This window comes from Dreissena polymorpha, chromosome 11 (genome assembly GCF_020536995.1).
Source record: "Dreissena polymorpha isolate Duluth1 chromosome 11, UMN_Dpol_1.0, whole genome shotgun sequence".
NCBI classification, from domain to species: Eukaryota; Metazoa; Mollusca; class Bivalvia; order Myida; family Dreissenidae; genus Dreissena; species Dreissena polymorpha.
The window spans coordinates 8116542-8138246 of NC_068365.1; the positions used below are offsets into that span (position 1 = coordinate 8116542).

Below are 21705 nucleotides of genomic sequence, written 5' to 3' on the forward strand. Positions count from 1 at the left end.
CTGGATGGCCACGTTTCACTTATTTAGAAATAATTCGAAAAACCGTTCAGACTATTACTTTACAAATTACTGGTCTCTTGTAATAGTACTGATTCATTTTTATTTGTTTCAGACTGAAAGAAAAAACAACAGACGAACGCCTGGCCGACCTGCTAGAGTATGTGGACAGGACATGGCTTAAATCTTCGGTGTGGGGACCTGAAAATTGGAGCGTGTTTGGTCGGAGTGTCCGAACAAATAATGACTGTGAAGGGTGGCACTTGAAACTAAATCAGCACGCCAAGAAAGCCAATTTGCCTTTCTACCTACTACTGACCCTTCTTTGTGAAGAGGCTTCCCTTCTCCCAACACAGGTGAAGATGGTATCAGAAGGAAAGCTATCCAGGCGACAACGAAGGAAGAACACGTCTCTCCAGGGAAAAATCTTCAAGCTGTGGGAAGCGTACGAGAGCGGAGAATTGTCAGTCAACGGCCTACTGAGGAAATGCAGTGGCATTTATGGACCAAATGCATGAACGTTGCTCATTTGATGTCTTTCTGATTGTTGGAAATGTTTCAACCCTTGTTTTTGAAAAGCTTGTTTGTGTGTGAAAGTTACTGTGTGTTTGTAATGTTTTACCATTATTATATTTTTTAAATGTTTGATAATATTCATCATTTACGGACCAAATGCCTGCCTGAAAGTTGCTAGATTGAATTGAAATAAATTATTGCTCATTTGTTGTTGTTTTTTCTTCTGATTGTTAGAAATGTTTCAACCATTGTGTTTAAAAGCTTGTTTCTGTGTGAAAGTTTGTGTTTAATTATTACGGATGTTTGAAATGTTTGATAATATTCATCATGGTTCGTTACAACCTGTGTTTGTAATGTTTTAAAAGTATTAAAGATGTTGGAAATGTTTGATAATATTTTGTGAAAGTTTGTGTTAATTATTACGGATGTTTGAAATGTTTGATATTATTCATCAAGGCTCATTACAAACTGTGTTTTAAAATTATTTTTAAAATGAGTTAATAAATGGAAATGTTTGATAATATTTTGAATTGTCTTTTCATTCATAAATCTGTGTTATTTATTTCATTTAATATGCTAAAAGTGATGCTTTGTATGTTTTCAATAAAAACAAATGTTAGTATCGTGAGTCTGTAATTGTTATAAATTATGAATAAAATTATGAATATAACACATTTCTATTTTTATTTTTTTCCCCATGTATTATTCGTTTTGTGTATTCAGCATTCCTTTTAAAGTCAAAAATGTTATTAATACATTTTTTTCACAAAGAGTATTATATATATGACAAAATATTTCGTTGCACGCTGTCATTTAATTTGGGGCGAGTTGTCTTTTATATGGGGCGAGTTGTCTTTCGATTGGGGCGAGTTGTCCAATATATTTGGGGCGACCTGTCCAGATTTTAGGGGCGACTTGTCCTGGGGCGAGTTGGCTTTGGGGCGAGTTGTCTGGTAACCCTGGCGGCATATATTCCAGTCTGGTCAGTTGGGTGTGGCAATTGGTCGTGCCAGGTCTATAGAAGGTTTGAGAATCGTGAACTTCTCCCAGGATGCTGTGATTCTTTTTTCTTACATAAACAATTTTTTTTTTTTTTTTTTTTACTGGACCCTGTGATGGGACCCTATGCCTATGGGAAATGGAATTAGTGTAATATAACCTGCAAAAATGGGTAGGCAAGACACGATATACAATCGCGATTTCTTATTGCATCAATCGTTAAACTGTACAAATAAAGCAAAAACATAAAGTTTCATGTACTGGCCTGTTGCTGAAACCGTGGGTCTTCTGCCTTGCACAGAAAGGGCATTGTAATTTTTGTAAAAAATTAATAGTTCATTCGTGTCATCTATCCCCTTCGGACTTTGCCGCCAATAAGTGAAATTTAAGCGGTTACAGTCTACTAAGTATTGGTATATTTACGTATCAAACGGCTTTGCAGAGATTTTACTGGTTCTGAGTATTGTTAATGTGCTTCTTTAAGCAAAGACTAAACCGTTTGAAAGTATTTCGAACACAGACATAAAAAATATTATGAAATACAATTCTTGACTCGAATATGTAATGTAGATATGTAGAAATATGATATGTATAAATATTCAAGTCAATGATTGTATATCATAGTTAATGTGCATGATTGGAAGGCGTGTTGCGGTGGTCATAAGGTCCAAATTGAAGCACCTATTTCTATCTGCAAAATGGATGAAAGCCGACCAAAAAGCTATCGGATGCGAATAAATATAACATCAAAGTCATAACACAAATTGTAAACACACAAACACGTTATGATAAAATTATTGATCTTCTTTTACAAACTATCCTGCTATCGTTGACAACTTCAAAACAATGCCGCCTATTGGTGACATTTTCTATCTAGAGCTTAACACCTGTCTTAGAATATGCAAGCTTAAACCGAGATAAATAAAAAAATCAAGAGCAGATTGGCTTAAATTAAAACGGACCTACAAGAAACACAAATAAAATAATCAAAACAAACATATGCTGACCAAGACACAAGCACTATTAGAAATACATTTAAAGAAGAACTACAAAATACCATCTTAAAAACATTCAAACTAAACTAATAAAAAAACTTCATTGGATATCTAAATAACCAAAAACAAAAATGAACACATATACACGTAAATATCTTAAAATTAAAACAACAAAATCGTATAAGCAATAACATAAAGAAATTAAAAAGCCAAATCCAAAAAGAGCAGCGCCAGGCATAGTGCAATACATTGAAAACTCATCTTTGACATCACAATCTCATAACCCATCACACTCTTTAATTAAAAAAATATATTCTATAAAAACTAAAAAATTAAATCCAGAGAAAGCTTTCTTATAGGAAACATTGTCTCCTTAAATCGGAACCACAAAATAAAGCTAACATCCTGTACAGACATTTCCAAGATGCCTTTACATCGATCAACTCTAAAGCTATTCCTTACAAATATCCCAGCCCACATCCATCCATGCCAGACATAAGCATCATAGAAAATGGAATAACTAAATAATTACAAAACCTTGAAATGCAAAAAGCATCAGGTCCAAATAAAATACCCTGCAGAGTACTAATGGAATGCCGTACAGAAATATCCCCAATCCTAATCTTTAAACAGTCCCTGTCCCTTGGAAACATGCACATGTATGCCCAGTACATAACAGTTAACGGACACAATCACAATGATATAAATTACAGACCAATATCCCTTACATGCAGTTGCTGCAAAATACTTGTCATCGCCAGCTCTATCATTGGTCTGGATAAAAATATTTTATATGAACTCCAATACGGGTGAAGACCTTCCCGTTCTTGTGAAACACAACTTATAAAATTCCTCCAAAATTTATAAAATCCAATAATCAAAATATACAAACTGACACCATTATTATGGATTTTGCATTCGATAAAGTACCCCCACCAGCACCTCTTATACAAACTAAAATACTATGGAATTCATTCAATTGCTTTCTTCTGGATATCCGACCTCCTAACAAATAGAACCCAGACTGTTGTCCTTTTGGGAACCATGTCAAACAAGGTACCTGTAACCTCTGGAGTCCCACGTGGCACTGGCTTGGGGCCCATCTTATTTATTTATCAATATAAATGACTTTGCTGATTATTTAAAACATAGCACTCTAAGACTTTTTGCAGATGATAGCATCATCTTCAAAAATATCAACAACCTCTCCGACGCCAATAACCTCTTTTGAAGCTGCTGGTCGATGGGAGCAGAACTGGTTAATTAAATTCCACCCGTGGCGTAATTGACATGGTGTCCGCCTACCGATCAGGATGTCACGGGTTCGATCCCCACTCGGGGAGCGTTCTCTAAATCTTCCCCAATTACACCAAGTACTGGTTATAGGCCCAGGAAACGGACTCGAGAGCGTTTCTATAAGCCTGGGGCTTTCGGTGCAATCGAGCTTAAATAAATAGGTTTAAACTAAAATTCCACCCTGACAAATGCAACATCTTCAGCATTACTCAAAAAAGAAACCATATAATAATCTCATATAAATTACATGATCACATCCTTGAAAAAGTAAATCATGCCAAATACTTACACTATAAAGTAACCCCAAATGGGATAAACAGCTCAATCACTTATAATGCAAACCAGGCATTCGGATTTCGTAGTCGCAACATAAAAGCTCATTAAAAGTAAAAGATCACGCTTACAAAGAAATAGTTAGGCCTAAACAAGAATATTCCTCCAGTATCTGGGACCCACATAGGATGTCAGAAGCACGCTATGCGCAAGCGTTTCCGTTGAACCGAGCACAGGCGCTTCATTGACCACTTGGAGACAATACTTGGAAATTAAAAGACGTAAAAAACATGAACGTTCTATTCGACTTATTTTTATGACTGATTCAGTAATAGTATGGCCATAAGTCCTGTATGGATGGGGTGGTGAGGTTTTAAGATTCCCCAAAACGGAATAGTAACGAGAACGCTTGTATGAACTTATATTAAAGTCAAACCATAAAAATGCACCTTCCGTGTTCAAACACGTTTTATCTTTGCTATGAACTTAAGCGTCATTCACATTGACCAGAAGCGGCGGACAAGCTATAGACTAATTCAAATATGGCATATATTTTGCACAATAATTGTTTCACGTTGCCTAAAACTTATTGCAGCGAAGTTCGGTATAAAGGTAATGTTAACTGCCACGGTTTGCTTTTATGAAGACTTCGAAAAACGTTATTTAATGTATGCAGCTGAAAAAGTCTATATATTATTGTATATGTGTGTCCCAATATGCATTATTTCTTTATTATGCAACAACTGGCATTCTTCTGTCATACGATTGTTAACTAAATTTTTTTATTTATGTATTTATTTATTGCTTCCACGCTTTACATACAAATTAATGAATTTTCGTCTTTGTACAGTGAAATTAAGCATCTTAAAACAATGTCACTTATACCCCGTCACACCGTACTGACGTCGCAGTGAGGACGCCAAAGACGCAGGAGGGACGCAGTAAGAACGCAAGAGAACGCAGTGAGGACCCCAAAAATTGCTCAGGACGCGAGCCCACGGCGACCCATTTGAACATGTTCAAAGTAGTCGCCGAAGTCCGACAATTTACGGCGTTTTGTTAAGGACGTCGTCGGGACGCCGTAGAGACGCATTAGTCGTAGTAGGGACGTGGTAGGGTCGCTGTAAGGTCGCCATGGACATCGTGTGGCCGCCGCTCAAACCCACAGAAAATGATCATTGACTGCAAGGCGACCGTACGGCGACCTTATTGCGACCCTAGTACGTCCTCTGTACGTCTATTGCGTCCTCAAAACGACTATGGTCGCAATAAGAACGCAGTAATAGCGCCAAGGACGCCGATCGGACGCCGTATGGTCGGCTTTGGTCGACGTAAGGACGAAGTACGTACGCGGTAAGGTTGCCAGGGACGTATTAAGGACGCCGTGAGGACGCGCAGAACGCCATAAACCAGGACGCTGGTGTGACGGGAAGGCGAAAAACAGCATTTTTACCGAAAAAGTCATTGGCGTCCTTACTACGACAATCAGAAATCTCCAGAAACACAGTCTTAGGTCGCCGTAAGGACGCCAGTCCGGTGTGACGGGGCTATAACGGAAGCACAATTTAATTTAATTATAGTTTGAAGTAGTTAAAACTTTTTATTAATAAACTCAATTATTTCAACACAGTATATCAAACCAACAATACGCCGAAAAATGTTGACCGATACACTCCATCATTTTCATGCAGTTCTGTACGAGCGACAGTGCGAACCCACACAGTGTCCCCCACGGCCATGGTGGAGATAACTTGCATGGTGGCGCACGGGGAGCTGCCTGAAGAGCCGTAGTTTCGGGCCACCTGTATGAGCGTCCCATTCTTGACAATTGCAAGCCACGCGTTCTGACCGTACATCGTGCAATATTGAACGCTGAACATGTACAGTCCTGCAATCGAGGCAGTAAATATCCCCGAGGATGAATTGTAGCCGCTTCCTTCGTTGAGTTCGATGAATGTGAAGATTACATCTTGGTCGGCATCGAGCTTGGCTTCCGCCGGTGAGCGAGCGTGGAAATACACGGGCTGGATTGACGGCGGCCCTGTGATAATGTACGATTCAAAAGCGATACGATTTATTATTTATTTCAAACAATAATTTAATAGTTATATACATTGAATATAAATGCACAAGGTTGTGGCAACTTTGAGACAAACGTTTAAAGAATGTTATAATACTGTTATGAGAATAGTTCGTGCTACCTTCATTATTTTGTAAACAATAACATATATTAATTAAGTTTCTTTAAAGATAAAATTAAACATACACGTACATATTAAAAAGTATTTTGTAAAAACTTAGTATTCGTTTGTTACCAGAAAGGAATACATAAAAATATTCAGAAATCCCTAGTACACACCTCGTTTTATAGCTGACGGCACATCAGTCTGCCAATTAGTGGTCGCATCATCCAGATTGCTCCTTATTCTGACGAGTTCCGATGTAATGTTTGACAGGGCGTCTTTCATAAATTTACCAGTTTTCAGCGTTGTCACGGTTTCTGATCTTTCGAGTTTATTAGCTAACTCACCGACCTCCGTTTTCGTGTTCCGCATTTCTCGCAATCCTTTAATAACATCTTCGTTTGTCCCCTTGATTTCTTTCAATAGGGTTTCCAGTGCCAGTTCGTTTCTAATTACTCTCTCCAGTAACCGTTCTTCATCATCATGGTTCGACTCATCCTGACACATCAAATCCGTTCTCACCAACAAAATATACGTACTCACAAAAATAATTGCAATGCTTTTCAGTTGCATCATGTTTGTTGAGAAAGTATAAATCATGGGCACTAGTATGACTTCTGATGGGAAACCTTGCTCAAAGGCAACTTTGTTCAAAATTTGTGAAAAGATGATGCGTAGCTTGTTCGACAGGGTTGTTAGTAAGAAACCTTCATATTGTTAACAATGTTTATCATATTTATGCTCGTGAAACCATAATGAATGTACACGTAATTGCGCTCGTGATTATAAAACAGGTACAAATATCAGTATTTTGTGTGATTCTGTAGTTCGGACTTCGAAATCAAGGGTCTTGTTGCTGCCGTGATTAGAAAATACAGGTAAAAATTGTTGCAAATTTGGGCAAGGCCACTCGTGATCTCGATTTGGTGATTTTCGACCTATCAAATTGAAAACTAGTCCTATCGTTTATAAATAATTAACAAAGATACGTATTGTATGTTATCATGTACAATGGTATATTCCTTCCTATAATCAAAGAAAACAAACAATATTTTTACTGAAAGGTAAATGTCATGAAAATTGCGAATATCTTTCTGTGAACATGACCATTCACCGATCCATGTGGTCCTATGCCACATTAGCACAGTCAACTAAGGAGGAACCATCACAAGACCAAGAATTCTTGAAAGACTTAAAGTGGACAGGGTAGCGCCTGACCTAAATGCGCAGGCTGTTCTGGAGCTACGCTGGTCCCATATGGCATTACACCCACTATCGCACGCAAGCGCCTAAATTAATGCGCCTCGCGGTATAAAACGCTGAACACGGCAAATTAAGGCCTAATTAGAGTGCCTAAGTATTATTCAAGTTGATGAACTACTTGAAAACGGAAGCACTTAAGCATTTATTGCCAAAAAAACATTATATAAAAGCGAAAAAATGATCATTGTCACATGTTGATTGCCATTGTGAGAAAAGCTACATTACGCGATTCCAAAGTATCTAATTTGAGGTGGTTGATAATTGCTTTAAGAGGAAATTGTGTGTATACTCTTCACTAAACTATGTGCTTCTGATAAAAGATGTTTACGTGTGTTTGATCACTAAAAGCAAGAATTTAATTACTAACATGTTCGATTTATGAATTTAAAAGCAATAACACGTGTATTAATTTACCAATGTTAAAGCTACCATTCTAATTTCCGACATTTATTCGTATATGTATACATGTGAGTCGTGTTCTGAGAAAACTGGACATACTGCATGCGCGTAAAGTGTCGTCCCAGGGACGACAAATTCCGCCTATATTAGATTTTTGCTAAGAAGAGACTTCATTTAAACGAAAAATGTCATAAAAGCAGAAAGTGTTGTCCCTGACATTGTTGAATTTACTCGAGGACCGCGATGATGCGAATCAGTATTCGAGTTATACGGTCTTGAAGTGGCGTGGCGTACAACTTTTTCTCAAATACGACAACATATACAAGCACAAATTTGAAATTCATGTTCTGGAAACATTTAATATAACACGATTTCCGCTAATGCAAATTGCCCCAGATACAAATACGAAGTAAACGTTTTCATTGAAAATATGTCTCAAAAAGCTTAAATCAAGTACAAATGTATCTCCATAATTAAATAAATTTTTGTGCACGCTCTGCGAGGAATACAATGTTAAGATTTTTTTACGTCAAAGATAACGATCCAATAATTTATTTGATTCACATTAAGTAATTTATATAGCACTACTATCTTGTCTGAAAATTTAATAGGGGCTTGTATATGACAAAACAATATGCATATTGGGCTAATTATGTACATGTAACGATAGAACTCTGTACCATATAATGTATAGAACAAGAGATTTTTACTAATTGTGCTTAATAATAGTCTGCAAGAAATGGTAACGACCTGTCCAAACGCGACTCGCATGCCTTATGGAGAAAATAAAATAAGAAATACAACTAATACGATATTACGTTTACGCTGGTGAACGTTTATTGTAGAACGAATCCAAGGTGCCTGTACCACGTGACTTTTTCGGCTATGTGCGGGACAGTCGGATGTCAACAAAACACACGAAGCGACACCCGATCTTTACCACGATATATCGCCTTTTGGGCTACCTACACAAGTGCGATATTTCGTGGTACATTCTCGCGCGTCGCTTCGTGTATCGCGTAAAATATCGAGTTTCGCTTCGTGTGTCGCGCAAAATATCGAGTGTCGCTTCGTGTATCGCGAAAAATATCAAGTGTCGCTTCGTGTGTTGCGCAAAATATCGTGTATCGCTTCGTGTGTCGTGTTTCGCCCTTGATGAAAAAAAGGGCGAGATAATAGATGGCACCATCCGGATTCCGTAACATAGCGTTACGAAAAAGTCACTTACTGTGTAAAATGCTTGAAAGGGTGAAACACGCTAATAAAACAATATAAGGACTGAATGTTTATTTTACCATATTTTTTATTTTCCTTGATCTGAATATATAGTTATCAACAGTATTAAATCAACACATTAATCAACCAAAAACATGTTAAAGTGTTAAATATCAATGCTTCGATGTATTTAAGCGTAAAGTTTTGACGACTTGATATTTTGAATTCTAATTCTGACAATTTAAAATACGTACAACACAACAAAAATAATATACGTCCATATCATAACATAAACATGCATTTTAAAAGTGTACTTTTAAAAACCAAATTTGTATTAACATTAACCATTTACATTTGAATATACTTTTGATCACAGTTGATTTTATTATCATATAAACAAGTAAGCTATTCCCCATTAAACCATTATTGTTTTTAATGCTTGTTATATATAAAAGGGCTGGCAAAATGTATACTATTTGAACATAAAAAATTGTGTTCATGGTTTTAACAAAATAGTTTATTTCAACATCGATTAAATACAATCAAAAACAGTCATACACGTGCAATCACAGAACCACATTCGGGCTCTTCGTGAATAAGTATTATATCAGTTTTACTTATGCATAAACTGAAGATTTATAAATACTGATATACTTCATTACACAGACATGAAATAAGGCTTCCGTCGGTTTGCCTTATCTAATGATTTAACATTTCGGAAGGCACTTAAACAGGTAATGTTATTTATTTGCTTAATTTACTGATATATCTGCTACACACACTCATCCACTCGCATACAACTTGTGAATCACTTGGCAATCGCCAAAATCTCCCACAAAGGTAAATGACAAATTGACAAGTATATCATGTAACCTTAGCAGAGAGCATTCCCGCGACGCTCCTACCTGTGTCATGATAAAGTGGTTTTAATTGTTCGTATTAAAATTTACAGAGATGGCCAGATTAAAGATCATGATGGATCTTCACACAATGATACCTACATACCCGAACGGAATTCGCTAATATGTTATGTAGACATTTTTAACTATCAAAATGCATAACCAGGTATTTCGCATAGCAAATACATTTTTTTTAATTACCTACTTATTTCATTAATATCAGAAGATATTTAGCAAACTGTGTAACGCAGGTGCAAAAAAGAGACACGTTATTAATTAGATCAATACATTCAACAGAAACAGACACGAGTCTGTAGTGCGAAAACGAAACACTTCTTACCCATGATGTGCATCTGCTGATAACATAAAGTCTTGCTTTATGTTTCAGGGACCTTTTCACAGATTTGTTCAGATATTGAAGTTTTTCATTAAATGATTTATATTGATAAATGTAATCATTGGATGTAAAATTTAAACAAAAGCTTGATAATTTTCAGGTTTTTTAAATCGTCATTAGATGCATATAATGGAAATTTTAAAGCATGTTAAATGTTTAGTTTTACTGTTCCCTCACAAATATAATAATTACAACAAAATTTTGAAAATCTGAAACATTATTTGTTAATTTTGTGAATTTACCAAAACGTGAAATGGTCCCTTTAATAGTGATGCGATACTATAAATGAAGATCTCATTTAAATTGCCAAAAGCTAAACATGCTTTATTATCCAATGAATGGTCTTCCGTGCCTCAATTTGACAGATCAGTTGAATGTTTTAAAATAAATAGTTATTCCTTAATTGAAATAAAATATTCTGACAACCAAAGAGGACGAAATCTAAATTCCAGAATAATGTGCGAAAAGCTGAGATTCATATGAAAGTCCATTTCGAACCATATAAACATATGTTTGAATATATACACGCTTTCTGATTTAAAAAAAAAAGAATGGAAACATAACAATCTTCCATCACTAACAGGTAATGATATGATTACGAAAATGTTGGTGGTGACACTGAACGTCTTTGGACACTTACATTATTTCGTAAACAGATAAACCCAGTCAGTTTAATACTTCACATTTAATTTACTAGAGCATTGTTAGTTATTTTCAAGGGCAAACAACTCAGAAATCAATGGGTATGAAAACAAATTGCCTTGCATATCTTGTAACATGGCGTTGACAAATGTGAAGTATCAGTTTTATCTTTTAAGAAATGTATATTTTTTAAGACTTACCGACCGACTACCGACTGATTGACTCGTTTGCGTAAGCTATAATACTATACATGAAGAGTTGATAATGAGACGGACACTGGGCGACCACAATAACACATATCGCTCACCTGTGTTGTATTAGCGGCCTGTGAATTTTGAAAACGAGGATCAAACGATTTTTGTTCCGTTATAATATATTGGAGCATCTATCAACGTGATAGATTTGTCGATATAACTGGCAAAAAAACTGGAGTGGTGTAATTAATGATTGACTCTCTCGTTGATAGACTCGGATCTTTAACTCATATATGCTTAGTGGACTCTACCATCCTTCTTAATTGGATCAATTCATTTCCAAAATTAGGGATGTCTAGTATATCTATTTCTATATTTAAAATATTTCTTCGTACGGAAATTCTTTTAAGCAAACAGCGCAGACCCTGATGAGACGCCGCATCATGCGGCGTCTCACCTGTGTCTACGCTGTTTGCCAAGGCCTTTTTTCTAGACGCTAGGCATTAATGGGTTTAAACGAACACTAAACAACTGTCATGTTGTAACACACACCAACTTCACAGCAAGGACGCTAGTAACATGTTTAGCTGTTGTTTCTCAGAACGGTGTATTTTTTATATGTTATTCTTAAAATCACATGCAACACATTCACGTCTCACAACATCGGCAAATTTCATTATTTCAAGACCGCCGCAAGTTAAACATCGTCAATGAATAACTAATGCTGGTTCGTGTGTCATATGCTATGCCTTCAAATTGGTAACGATGTTATATAAAACACGAATCATGACTATGTATGATCGGCGCTGTAATATCGCATCTATCGTTTGATAGATTTGTCGAGATATTTCTTCATGCAATACTTTGCACTGCGTCGAAAATGGCGAAATTTGTACATGCCTTCATGATCACACAAAGCACGTATTTTAGCGTATGGATGTAAATCATCTTAAAGAAGAGATTCCCATAATCATTCAAATGTACTGACTATTTAAAAATGGAAGTATTTAACAACAGTGACCAGTTACTCAAGCATCGTGAAAAATACCCGAGTCAAATGAATTTTGTTCTTGATAGACGCCGATCAATGCCATGTGACTATTACATAGGTCTGACACCGAAGAACTGGAGAACTTTTCTTGAAAGAAATGCCTACTGTTGCACAAGCCAGATGTCGTCGTTTTGCAGCATTCGATTGGCTTTGCACAGATGTCATTTGACGACAAGTACATGTCCGTTTCCGAGACCGACCAATCAGAGGCGCTCAAATCACCAGACGAGGCGAGACTAGAGGGTCTTGACCGAAAAGTTGACTGGCTTTTGATGTCCTCGATTGCCTCGTTCATTGTAAGGAGCTGCTTCATCAAGGACAGGTCGAGGTCCATCAGAGAGGCCTGCAATGGCGAAAAGCAAAGACTAAGTAATGCCTGATTGATATGAGTCGCGTTCTGAGAAAACTGGGCATAATGCATGTGCGTAAAGTGTCGTCCCAGATTAGCCTGTGCAGTCCACACAGGCTAATCAGGGACGACACTTTCCGCTTTTATGACATATTTCGTTTAAATGAAGTCTCTTCTTAGCAAAATTCCAATATAGGCTTAAAGTGTCGTCATTGATTAGCCTGTGCGGACTGCACAGGCTAATCTGGGACGACACTTTACGCACATGCATTATGCCCAGTTTTCTCAGAACACGACTCATATCATCAAAGAGTTAATTGCAGGTTCATATCCATGGCCGGAGTTAGCATATAGAAATATAATACAATGTTTCTATTTTCTGGCTTCTTTTTATGAAACCAATACAGCAATCCCACTATGTTTGTTACTGGGAATATTATAAAAACAACAACAGCAACAACGATCATTATCATCATCAGCAGCAGCATCAAAAAGAAATAATAATAATAATAATAATTATTACTTTATATTCAACTTCAGAACTAGCTTGAGTACTCACACTTTTTTAATCAATATTTTGTTCTTCTATTTTTTGGTATATTCCATGCTAGGCAACAATGTGTACTTTCGATTTAAACAATTTATATAACTTTGTAATAATACATGAATATATTAATTCAATTTTATCAAAGAGGCATATTCTTTATTGTAAAGGTTTATTCTTAATAATAAATCAATGTGTCAATTATTTTGATTAGGAATGTCTTTAACGTCGTAACAATCGAAAAATAAATAAAACTCCCAATCTTTTCATTTCATGTTCTTTTTTTTCCATAAATTTTCTATTTTGATTTTTTAAGCGTAGTCGGCATGACCGATCAGTAAACTGTCATGCCAATAGAGGATTCAGCCAAAATAAACATGAAATACACAACTAACGATATGTAAATATTGACCTATCTTAGCGATGACTGGCACGTGTAAATATGGCGTATTTGATTTATTCGCTTACATAATTGGATAATGATCACAGTGTAATTGAATTTCAGATTTGTAAATAAACACAAAGATATTTGACCTCCAAGTGAATATTTTGAGTGCACTTTGATTGAAATCCAAATATATACGTAGTTTAAGCAGTTATATCAACTGAAATTATCGCATGCCAGAAAAAGGATTGTTGAAAGGCAACATAAAAATGATTTGCTAAGTTAAAAGCAAAATAACAAACTAAAGAGTACAATCTTAGCAGTGAATGCAATACATGTTATCACATGAGCTGCGTTATGCGAAAATGGGTTTTATTGCAAGTGAACACCCGTTCTCTGGGAAACGCAGGCTTGTATTAAGCTACTATGACCGCATATGGTATAAGAAAATTTTCACGTAAATTTTTCACATGTTTTATTTCCTTTCCCCATTATACAACCATTATGCATGCTCTAACCTTAAACTTGCTAATGAAACAATTGTTGATCGAAATTATATCATAAAGTTCAAAGAACGTCACAATAGCATACATTCGTTTGAAATTAATGCAGTTATTTTTCTAATTTACACGTCTTTGTCGTTTGAAAACATGTGAAAACAATCTGATATCCTTTGTATTGTAAACCATATCATACTAATAGTGTTAAAGAAAACCTACTAAAATGTGAAACGTTGCTCAACACTTTAACAATAAGATAAAGCTAACAGTCTGTTAACTTTAAAACATAAATACAATTTAGTTAACACGCAACATACGTCTCAAACATTTAAAGATTTAACACCCACCCACACACAAATGCTTCACAAGTTAACGGCCGATAACTTAACTGGCTCTTATTTTTTTTTAGCAAATGATCCCTGTTATTTCTGATTGGACACACTATACATCGTCGTGTTTTATCATATTTGCACATCATATATCAACAGGTCGTTATAATTATTTTATACAAATATTGGGCAAACTGAATGCGTGTTGTTTTAAACTATTGCTTTATAACAAAAAGATAAATGTATAGAAAGATGTTAAAATCGTAGATTGTTTAATGTTTATGGACTGTTCAATTATAAAGACGAACTTGACATAACAGTATTTACGTTGAACAGAAGATTTATTTATTTATATAAATAAATAATATTGATTTTCATATTTTGTTTTCGTGCACCGTAACAGAGCAGTATTTGCATTGACAATTAAAATTGCATAGTTGTAAAACCCGTCCAAGGTTCGATCTAGAATAAACGGGTTAGATTTAGTTCGAATCAATATTATTCTTTTAAAATTTATCACGAATACAATTACAATAACACATGGATACATTTCTGGTGCGTAGCTGGGATTGGTTTGTTGAAAAGATCTTTGTTGACGTTGATCTTTTCAATACAATCTTTTGTCCCCCATTGTGTTCGCTGTAAGTTTACTCAATCAATTAACTGATAAGGAAAAGTACTTCCCAAGTTACAAGTTAAAGCAAGCTTAAATGCATCATTTAGAATTTCCATTAATAGATCATTTGATTTATGGTGATGTCAGCATAGAATTCTTAAAAGGTACTTGATACTTGAAAGGTAAAAGGTAATGATTTTAAATTGAATAAACGTTAGTCACATGTGTGTAGAATTGGTTAGTTTTTAGTGAGATAATACTTTAAATTCACAAATTCAAACGTGTAGTCGTTAACTTGCGTGAATGTTTTTACAATGCATGCACTGGTGTATCTTATTTCATAATAGCTTTTTGAAGACTACCTTGTACATAAAATGTTCCTTAACAATAATAATAATAATAATAATAAAAAAAAAAAAAATAATAATAATAATAATAATAATAATAATAATAATAATAATAATAATAATAATAATAATAATAATATTATTATTATTATTATTATTATTATAATAATAATAATAATAACAATAAGTAGTAGTAGTAGTAGTAGTAGTAGTAGTAGTAGTAGTAGTAGTAGTAGTAGTAGTAGTAGTAGTAGTAGTAGTAGTAGTAGTAGTAGTAGTAATAGTAGTAGTAGTAGTAGTAGTAGTAGTAGTAGTAGTAGTAGTAGTAGTAGTAGTAGTAGTAGTAGTAGTAGTAGTAGTAGTAGTAGTAGTAGTAGTGGTAGTAGTAGTAGTAGAAGTAGTAGTAGTAGTAGTAGTAGTAGAAGAAGAAGAAGAAGTAGTAGTAGTAGTAGTAGTAGTAGTAGTAGTAGTAGTAGTAGTAGTAGTAGTCGAAGTAGTAGTAGTAGTAGTTGTTGTTGTTGTTGTTGTAGTTGTTGTGGTAGTAGAATGAGTAATAGTATAAGTATTAGTATTTTTATTATTTGTAGCAGTAGTATAATAAGTATTATTATTATTATTATCATTATTATTATATTATTATTATTATCATTATTGAGATATATAAGCTATATGTACTTTGTAAATGTGCGCGTTCAAGAACGGGGTAAGTAATATCACAGGACTTCTGTTTTACAAGGTCACTTTATGTAATAATATTTTGTGACATGCACATGTCGCTTTAAAAACTTGGTATGTACCGACTCGGGTGTGTGCAATGTGGACCAATCAATAAAAGATTAGCAAATATATTTGTTTGGAACTGAGTTTTAATCTTTGCATGATTCGACTCTAGATACTATCAAAAGCACGTAAACCACAGAATGCGTACTAAGTTAAAGTTTCAGGCATAAATAGATAACACAAAATCTATATCTATGAACAAATACAAACTAAAAATGTATGCATGCATTGGCCCACAATTCTTCTGTAGAAAGACTTGACTATCTTTGAATATTATTAAGAGCCATTTTTAAAGAGTCACGTCATTTGTTGTTGTTGTTTTTCGGAACTTGTTGGGCTGATAGTCGGAATATACGTTGCTGTATACATATAATTTTAAACATCAGTATACTATATATATTTACACATGCTTAAATAATTACTGTGTTCTTTTTGAGGCCTAATATCATTTCAATTACACACATGCATATTTGTGTTTTTATCTCAGTTAGCTTTATTCGAAATATAAACACGACAAACAGTAATTCAGAATCGCTATGATCTAAGTTTGTTCTTCGTGGCAATTTTTTACTAATAAAAAAATTTCTTCTCCTTTTGTTTAAACACTAATCTGTCTCTGACATCATCTTGTAAACTATTGGGAAAAAAGAATGCAATCCCGAAAGCTTTCAAAGCAAATTTCTTGAGGCAATTAGGAGAAAAAAGAATAAGATAAAATTATTATGTCTTGGCTTTTTGCTGACGTGTTTCTGAAACCATTTAAAAACAAAATCAGGAAAGTAAATAATGTCAACGCGATTTAAGTTATTATTTCTTCATGTTTATTTCGAAGTATTTGTTCATATAACTGTTTTGTAAACCCATTTTTTTCTAATCATAGACCTTTTAATTATAAAACTCGTTAATCTTCATATTACTTTTTAAGTTACTGAACGCCCAATTATGAGTCAATCGTTACGCTGAGTTTAAAGGGACCTTTAACATATTTTGGCATGTATTGCAGTTTGTCACAAGAATACAATTTAAGAAAGAAAAACAGTAACCCTCGTCTTGGCTCGAACCACTGACCGCTGGAGTTAAAGTCTAATGTTTAGACCACTCGGCCATCGATGCTCACACAACGGGTAATGTTGTTTTTTTACTTTATATAAGCAATCCTTCTTGTGTCACAACATGTTACGATAACAACAACACTCTCTAAATTATTTAATCGTTTCGCGTTGCAACGCTTTATAATTTTCAGGTTTTTAAGTCGTCAAATATGCATATAATGGATATTTTTGAGCGTGATAAATGTATTACTGTTTCGTTACAAATATCATAATTACAACGAAAATTTGCGAATCTGAAATAATTTTTCAAATTTTGTCAACTTACCAAAACGTAAAAAGGTCCCTTTAAAGGTATAATTACAAAACGCAAAGATTTTATGCAATACGTGGCAAACATTACATTTCGAGTGCGTAAGATTGCATTTACATTGATGTAAATTTTAGAATGCATTATTTAAAATGCGCTCTTTGTACGTGTTAGCTTGTAGCAATGTAATATTTATGTTGTATATGTATTTTCGATAGCAAGTTATTTATAACGATGAACGTTCTGTATACGCAAGCATTTTGTCTAATGGCCAATATTAATTGTTATCTCGATGTCCGTCATAAGGGCTATTGTCAGCTGATTTGTCTCTTCGTATTGCATGTTTGTTTCGACAGAAATAGAGAATATTTGTGTCAGTGTAAGATTGTTTGTTATTTCACGAGTGATCATAGAAAATATATTTTCACGAGTAGCGCTGAAAAAAACACCATTTTTCCCGTGGCGTGCCTCAATACATTTCAATACACAAAATGACGACATTATACCAGCGAAATTCTCCGGTTAAACTCTTTTACGATGTAAATAAACGGTGAAAAATCATAAAATAAAAAGGACATTTGTTGGATTCGATGGAATATCGTTTTTAATTCACCCGTGATCATAAAAATATACATATAAATCTTGAAGTAAATCTTGTTATGATAATCTAAAAATAGAAAAAGTAGTTCCGAAAATGTGTTATTTTCACCGGTGAAAATAACAATTTTTTATTTTCACTGCTGTTATTTCACTGCAGAAATGTCATTCTTTATTATTAGGTATAAAATAAATATTTGTATTTGTTTATTCCTATGCTAAGTTATTATTTAAAATATAAGTACCTGTTATTTATTTAATAACTATATGACATGATCCGGGTGATACTTATTTCGACCGTATATGTCAAACGCGTAATATATTCGATCCAAAATTACATCATCATTATCATCATCATCATCATCATCATCAACAACATCATCATCATCATCATCATCATCATCATCATCATCATCATCATCATCATCATCATCATCATCATCATCATCATCATCATAACCATAAACATCTTCATTATAATCATTGTTGTTGTCGTCATCATGATAATAATAATCATATCCACCCTCAAAATCGTTTCCGACGTACTAATTACCATTATTATCATCCTCATAATGGTGGCGGTGGTAGTGCTGATGATGATATTGATGATGACGACGATGGTGATTATGTTTTAAATTGTCGTATTCGACCCGTGTGAACTACTGTTCAACATAGAAATCCCAGTAGAGTACAATATTTTTTAGAATTTTATATATATCCATGTGTAAATTTATGTTATAATCTGATTGGAATTGAAAATTTGTTCAGCATTGCACCCTTTTTCTAATTGATTTTGCAATCGCAATATTTTCCATTCAATAATCTAAATATAGGGATAACGTTCATGAACTATGTCGTTATTCTTATTATAACTTTAATGGTAAAGTTATTGTTTACCTATGCTCAAGATCATTCATTCTATTTGAATATACTCATATGATACTGCATCTTCCAAACGTGGCAAGATGTAATCATGACTACAACTAAAGCACACAATGGTATCAAAAAATGAATCAAACATTAATAACAAATCAGATCGTCTCTTGTTAAATGCAAGTACCCACATAGGTTTAAAACTATGTTATATACTTCTTATAATTTGTATATTAAATCACAAAGAAATAGTTGTTCGTACCTAGCTGATTCTTTTTCAATATCAAGCACCAACAGTCCACTTACCATTTCTTTTCGGAGCATGTCCATAGCTGACACTATTTTTGTGCTTGGTCTAGTATTTTTGCCGGCGTCGGCCGTCCTCTCCTTGGCCGCTTCTACCCTTTCCCGTCGGCTGTAATACCACTCCCGACAGGCGTTCGATAGCTCGATTCCCTCACTGTATCTATCTGTTGACGACGAAGCCAACACACTAGTATTAATCGTCGTCGTCTTTGTCGTCGTCGGCAATGTCTTTATTTGAGGAGAATTTTCCCTCGCGTCTTGTGTTGCAAAATTCATACTCATAGATTCGTCGCGCATTTTAGTAACTAATGCAGGATAATATTCCCGTTGTCTTTAAGTCTGATATTTATCAGACAACGTCGGGGATTCTCGTGTTAGCGCTTTGGCGTTGCTGTCTAATATGAACTGGATATTTTGAAAGACGAGCTGATATCAAATACAAAAATCAATATACGGGATATATTTGTTTAGCTACACTTGCCTATACGGCTTTATTTGAACAGTTATCATTTCATCGATTAAATGGTGAATCAGAACTTGAATAAATACCGTCTGCTTTTATGATAAAGGAATGCCAATTTAGAAAGATATTCAATCACGTGATACAATTAACGTTTTTGTGATTAGTTTGCCACTTCATTAATACGCAATACCAATGAGTTATTTGTTATATTTAGTAAGTGTTGAAAATAAACCCTTATCATTCCCCATTTTTTTCATAGAAGACTCGCATTGTACTTCTTATTTTGCTATAATATTCGACACCTATTGACTGGTTTAAACCAAGCGTGTCAACTGGTTTAAACCTTCGTTGTAAGCAATCAAAAGTTATCGCTGCTATTTAAATGTCTACGGAGTGGTATTGTAATTGGATTTTAATAAATATTGCTGATGATCATTTCAGTAACTGAAGATTTCTTCCACTTCTGCTTTTTATTTCGTCAAACATTTAAAGTTCTACGTATCAAGTTACCCCATAGCTTTATCGATATTTGCTTGTCAAAACATCTTGTAATTCTGTATGAGGCGCACTTTCAGTCAAGTTACAAAATGAGGCACACTTTCAGTCAAGTTACAAAATGAGGCTTACTTTCAGTCAATTTACAAAATGAGGCTCAGTTTCAGTAAAGTTACAAAATGAGGCTCACTTTCAGTCAAATTACAAAATGATGTTCACTTTCAGTCAAGTTAGAAAATGAGGCGCACTTTCAGTCAAGTTACAAAATGAGACTAACTTTCAGTCAAGTTACAATTCTAGTTCTAATTAGTTTTAAATCTACAGCCAATGTTCGAAGAAGTTTAAGTTCGAAAAAGTTTAAGTATGAAAGGAGGTATATATTAAACTAATTTATATTAAGGTGTAAATTTGAGTCACTGCAAGCATAATTATACCATTCATAATAAGAACTTGAAAATGTAGTGGCTTCATTTTATGTAAATAAGTGTACGTTTCCAGGAAAAATGGCGTCAACCAAAGTTTATGCCCGTGAATCGTCTTGTAAAGGAATGTCGTCACAATTATATTATACAGTTTACTAGTATTAATTAAAGAGCTTAATCAGAAAAGTTCAATAACACTGTTTTGTTGGTCACACTATGCATATACGGGTTATATCCCTTGCATAACCCACGCTATACCGGAGTAGGGGTTGGAGGGGGATTTTTTTTAAACAAATAATAACCGTTGAAAACGCAACAACTGCACACAATATCTAATAGCAGGTAATTGTAAAACACTCATCACAACTAGAAATAATTAGCATTTAAACTTCAAAAATAGAGGTCGATGCATTTTTTTAAACAGCTGAATCGCTTTGACATTTACAATGTTTAATGATGCGCGACATAGTACACGACAGCCTGACGGAACTGCACCACGGGAACATTTTAACCCATTTATGCCTAGTGGACTCTCCCATTCTACTAGATCAATTTATTTCCAAAATTAGTATATTTATTTCTATATTTAGAATATTTCTTACAGAAATTCCTTTAAGCAAACAGCGCAGACGCTGACGAGACGCCGCATCATGCGGCGTCTCAACTGGGTCTACGCTGTTTGCCATTGCCTTTTTTTTCTAGACGCTAGGCATAAATGGGTCACGGTGCATCATCGGCATCATTCCACGTAAGGTCCGGGTCATTTGGTTTTGTTTCGTTGTTAAAAGATCCGCCCATTTTATACCGGAAGATACCCAAATGTATTATTTTTATTGGAAACACGAACGCAAAGCTTTTGAGCTGTAGTGAACGACGTGCTTACTAATATCTAATAAAGATTTGTGTTACTTCACACATCCAATATACAAAAGAAAATTTCATGAATAAGAGTAATTGGAGAAATAATTTAAGGACCGAGTGTGTGTCTTAATCCGTCTTTGTAACTGCCGGAATATTGCCG

The 21705-nt window shown here is 34.6% G+C and overlaps 2 protein-coding genes across 2 annotated transcripts; both read right to left on the minus strand.

The window, feature by feature from the left end:
* Window positions 1–5663: 5663 nt before the first annotated feature.
* On the minus strand, window positions 5664–6937 carry LOC127850758 (uncharacterized). The gene is made up of 2 exons (XM_052384047.1): window positions 6436–6937; window positions 5664–6117 (listed from the first exon to the last, which is right to left on the minus strand). The coding sequence occupies exons 1-2, from the start codon at window positions 6857–6859 to the stop codon at window positions 5711–5713; spliced, it is 831 nt and encodes a 276-aa protein (XP_052240007.1). The 5' UTR covers window positions 6860–6937; the 3' UTR covers window positions 5664–5710.
* Window positions 6938–11102: 4165 nt separating this feature from the next.
* On the minus strand, window positions 11103–19721 carry LOC127850723 (uncharacterized). The gene is made up of 2 exons (XM_052384002.1): window positions 19305–19721; window positions 11103–12662 (listed from the first exon to the last, which is right to left on the minus strand). The coding sequence occupies exons 1-2, from the start codon at window positions 19599–19601 to the stop codon at window positions 12297–12299; spliced, it is 663 nt and encodes a 220-aa protein (XP_052239962.1). The 5' UTR covers window positions 19602–19721; the 3' UTR covers window positions 11103–12296.
* Window positions 19722–21705: the final 1984 nt, after the last annotated feature.

What these genes read in the sequence shown, in the direction of transcription:
- LOC127850758 (XM_052384047.1), bottom strand. Translation starts at nt 6,859, where the DNA reads ATGATTTATACTTTCTCAACAAACATGATGCAACTGAAAAGCATTGCA. An exon ending in GCCGTCAGCTATAAAACGAG is followed by an intron (nt 6,118 to 6,435) that starts GTGTGTACTAGG and finishes ACATTATCACAG; the next exon opens with GGCCGCCGTCAATCCAGCCC.
- LOC127850723 (XM_052384002.1), bottom strand. Translation starts at nt 19,601, where the DNA reads ATGCGCGACGAATCTATGAGTATGAATTTTGCAACACAAGACGCGAGG. An exon ending in ACATGCTCCGAAAAGAAATG is followed by an intron (nt 12,663 to 19,304) that starts GTAAGTGGACTG and finishes TCGCCATTGCAG; the next exon opens with GCCTCTCTGATGGACCTCGA.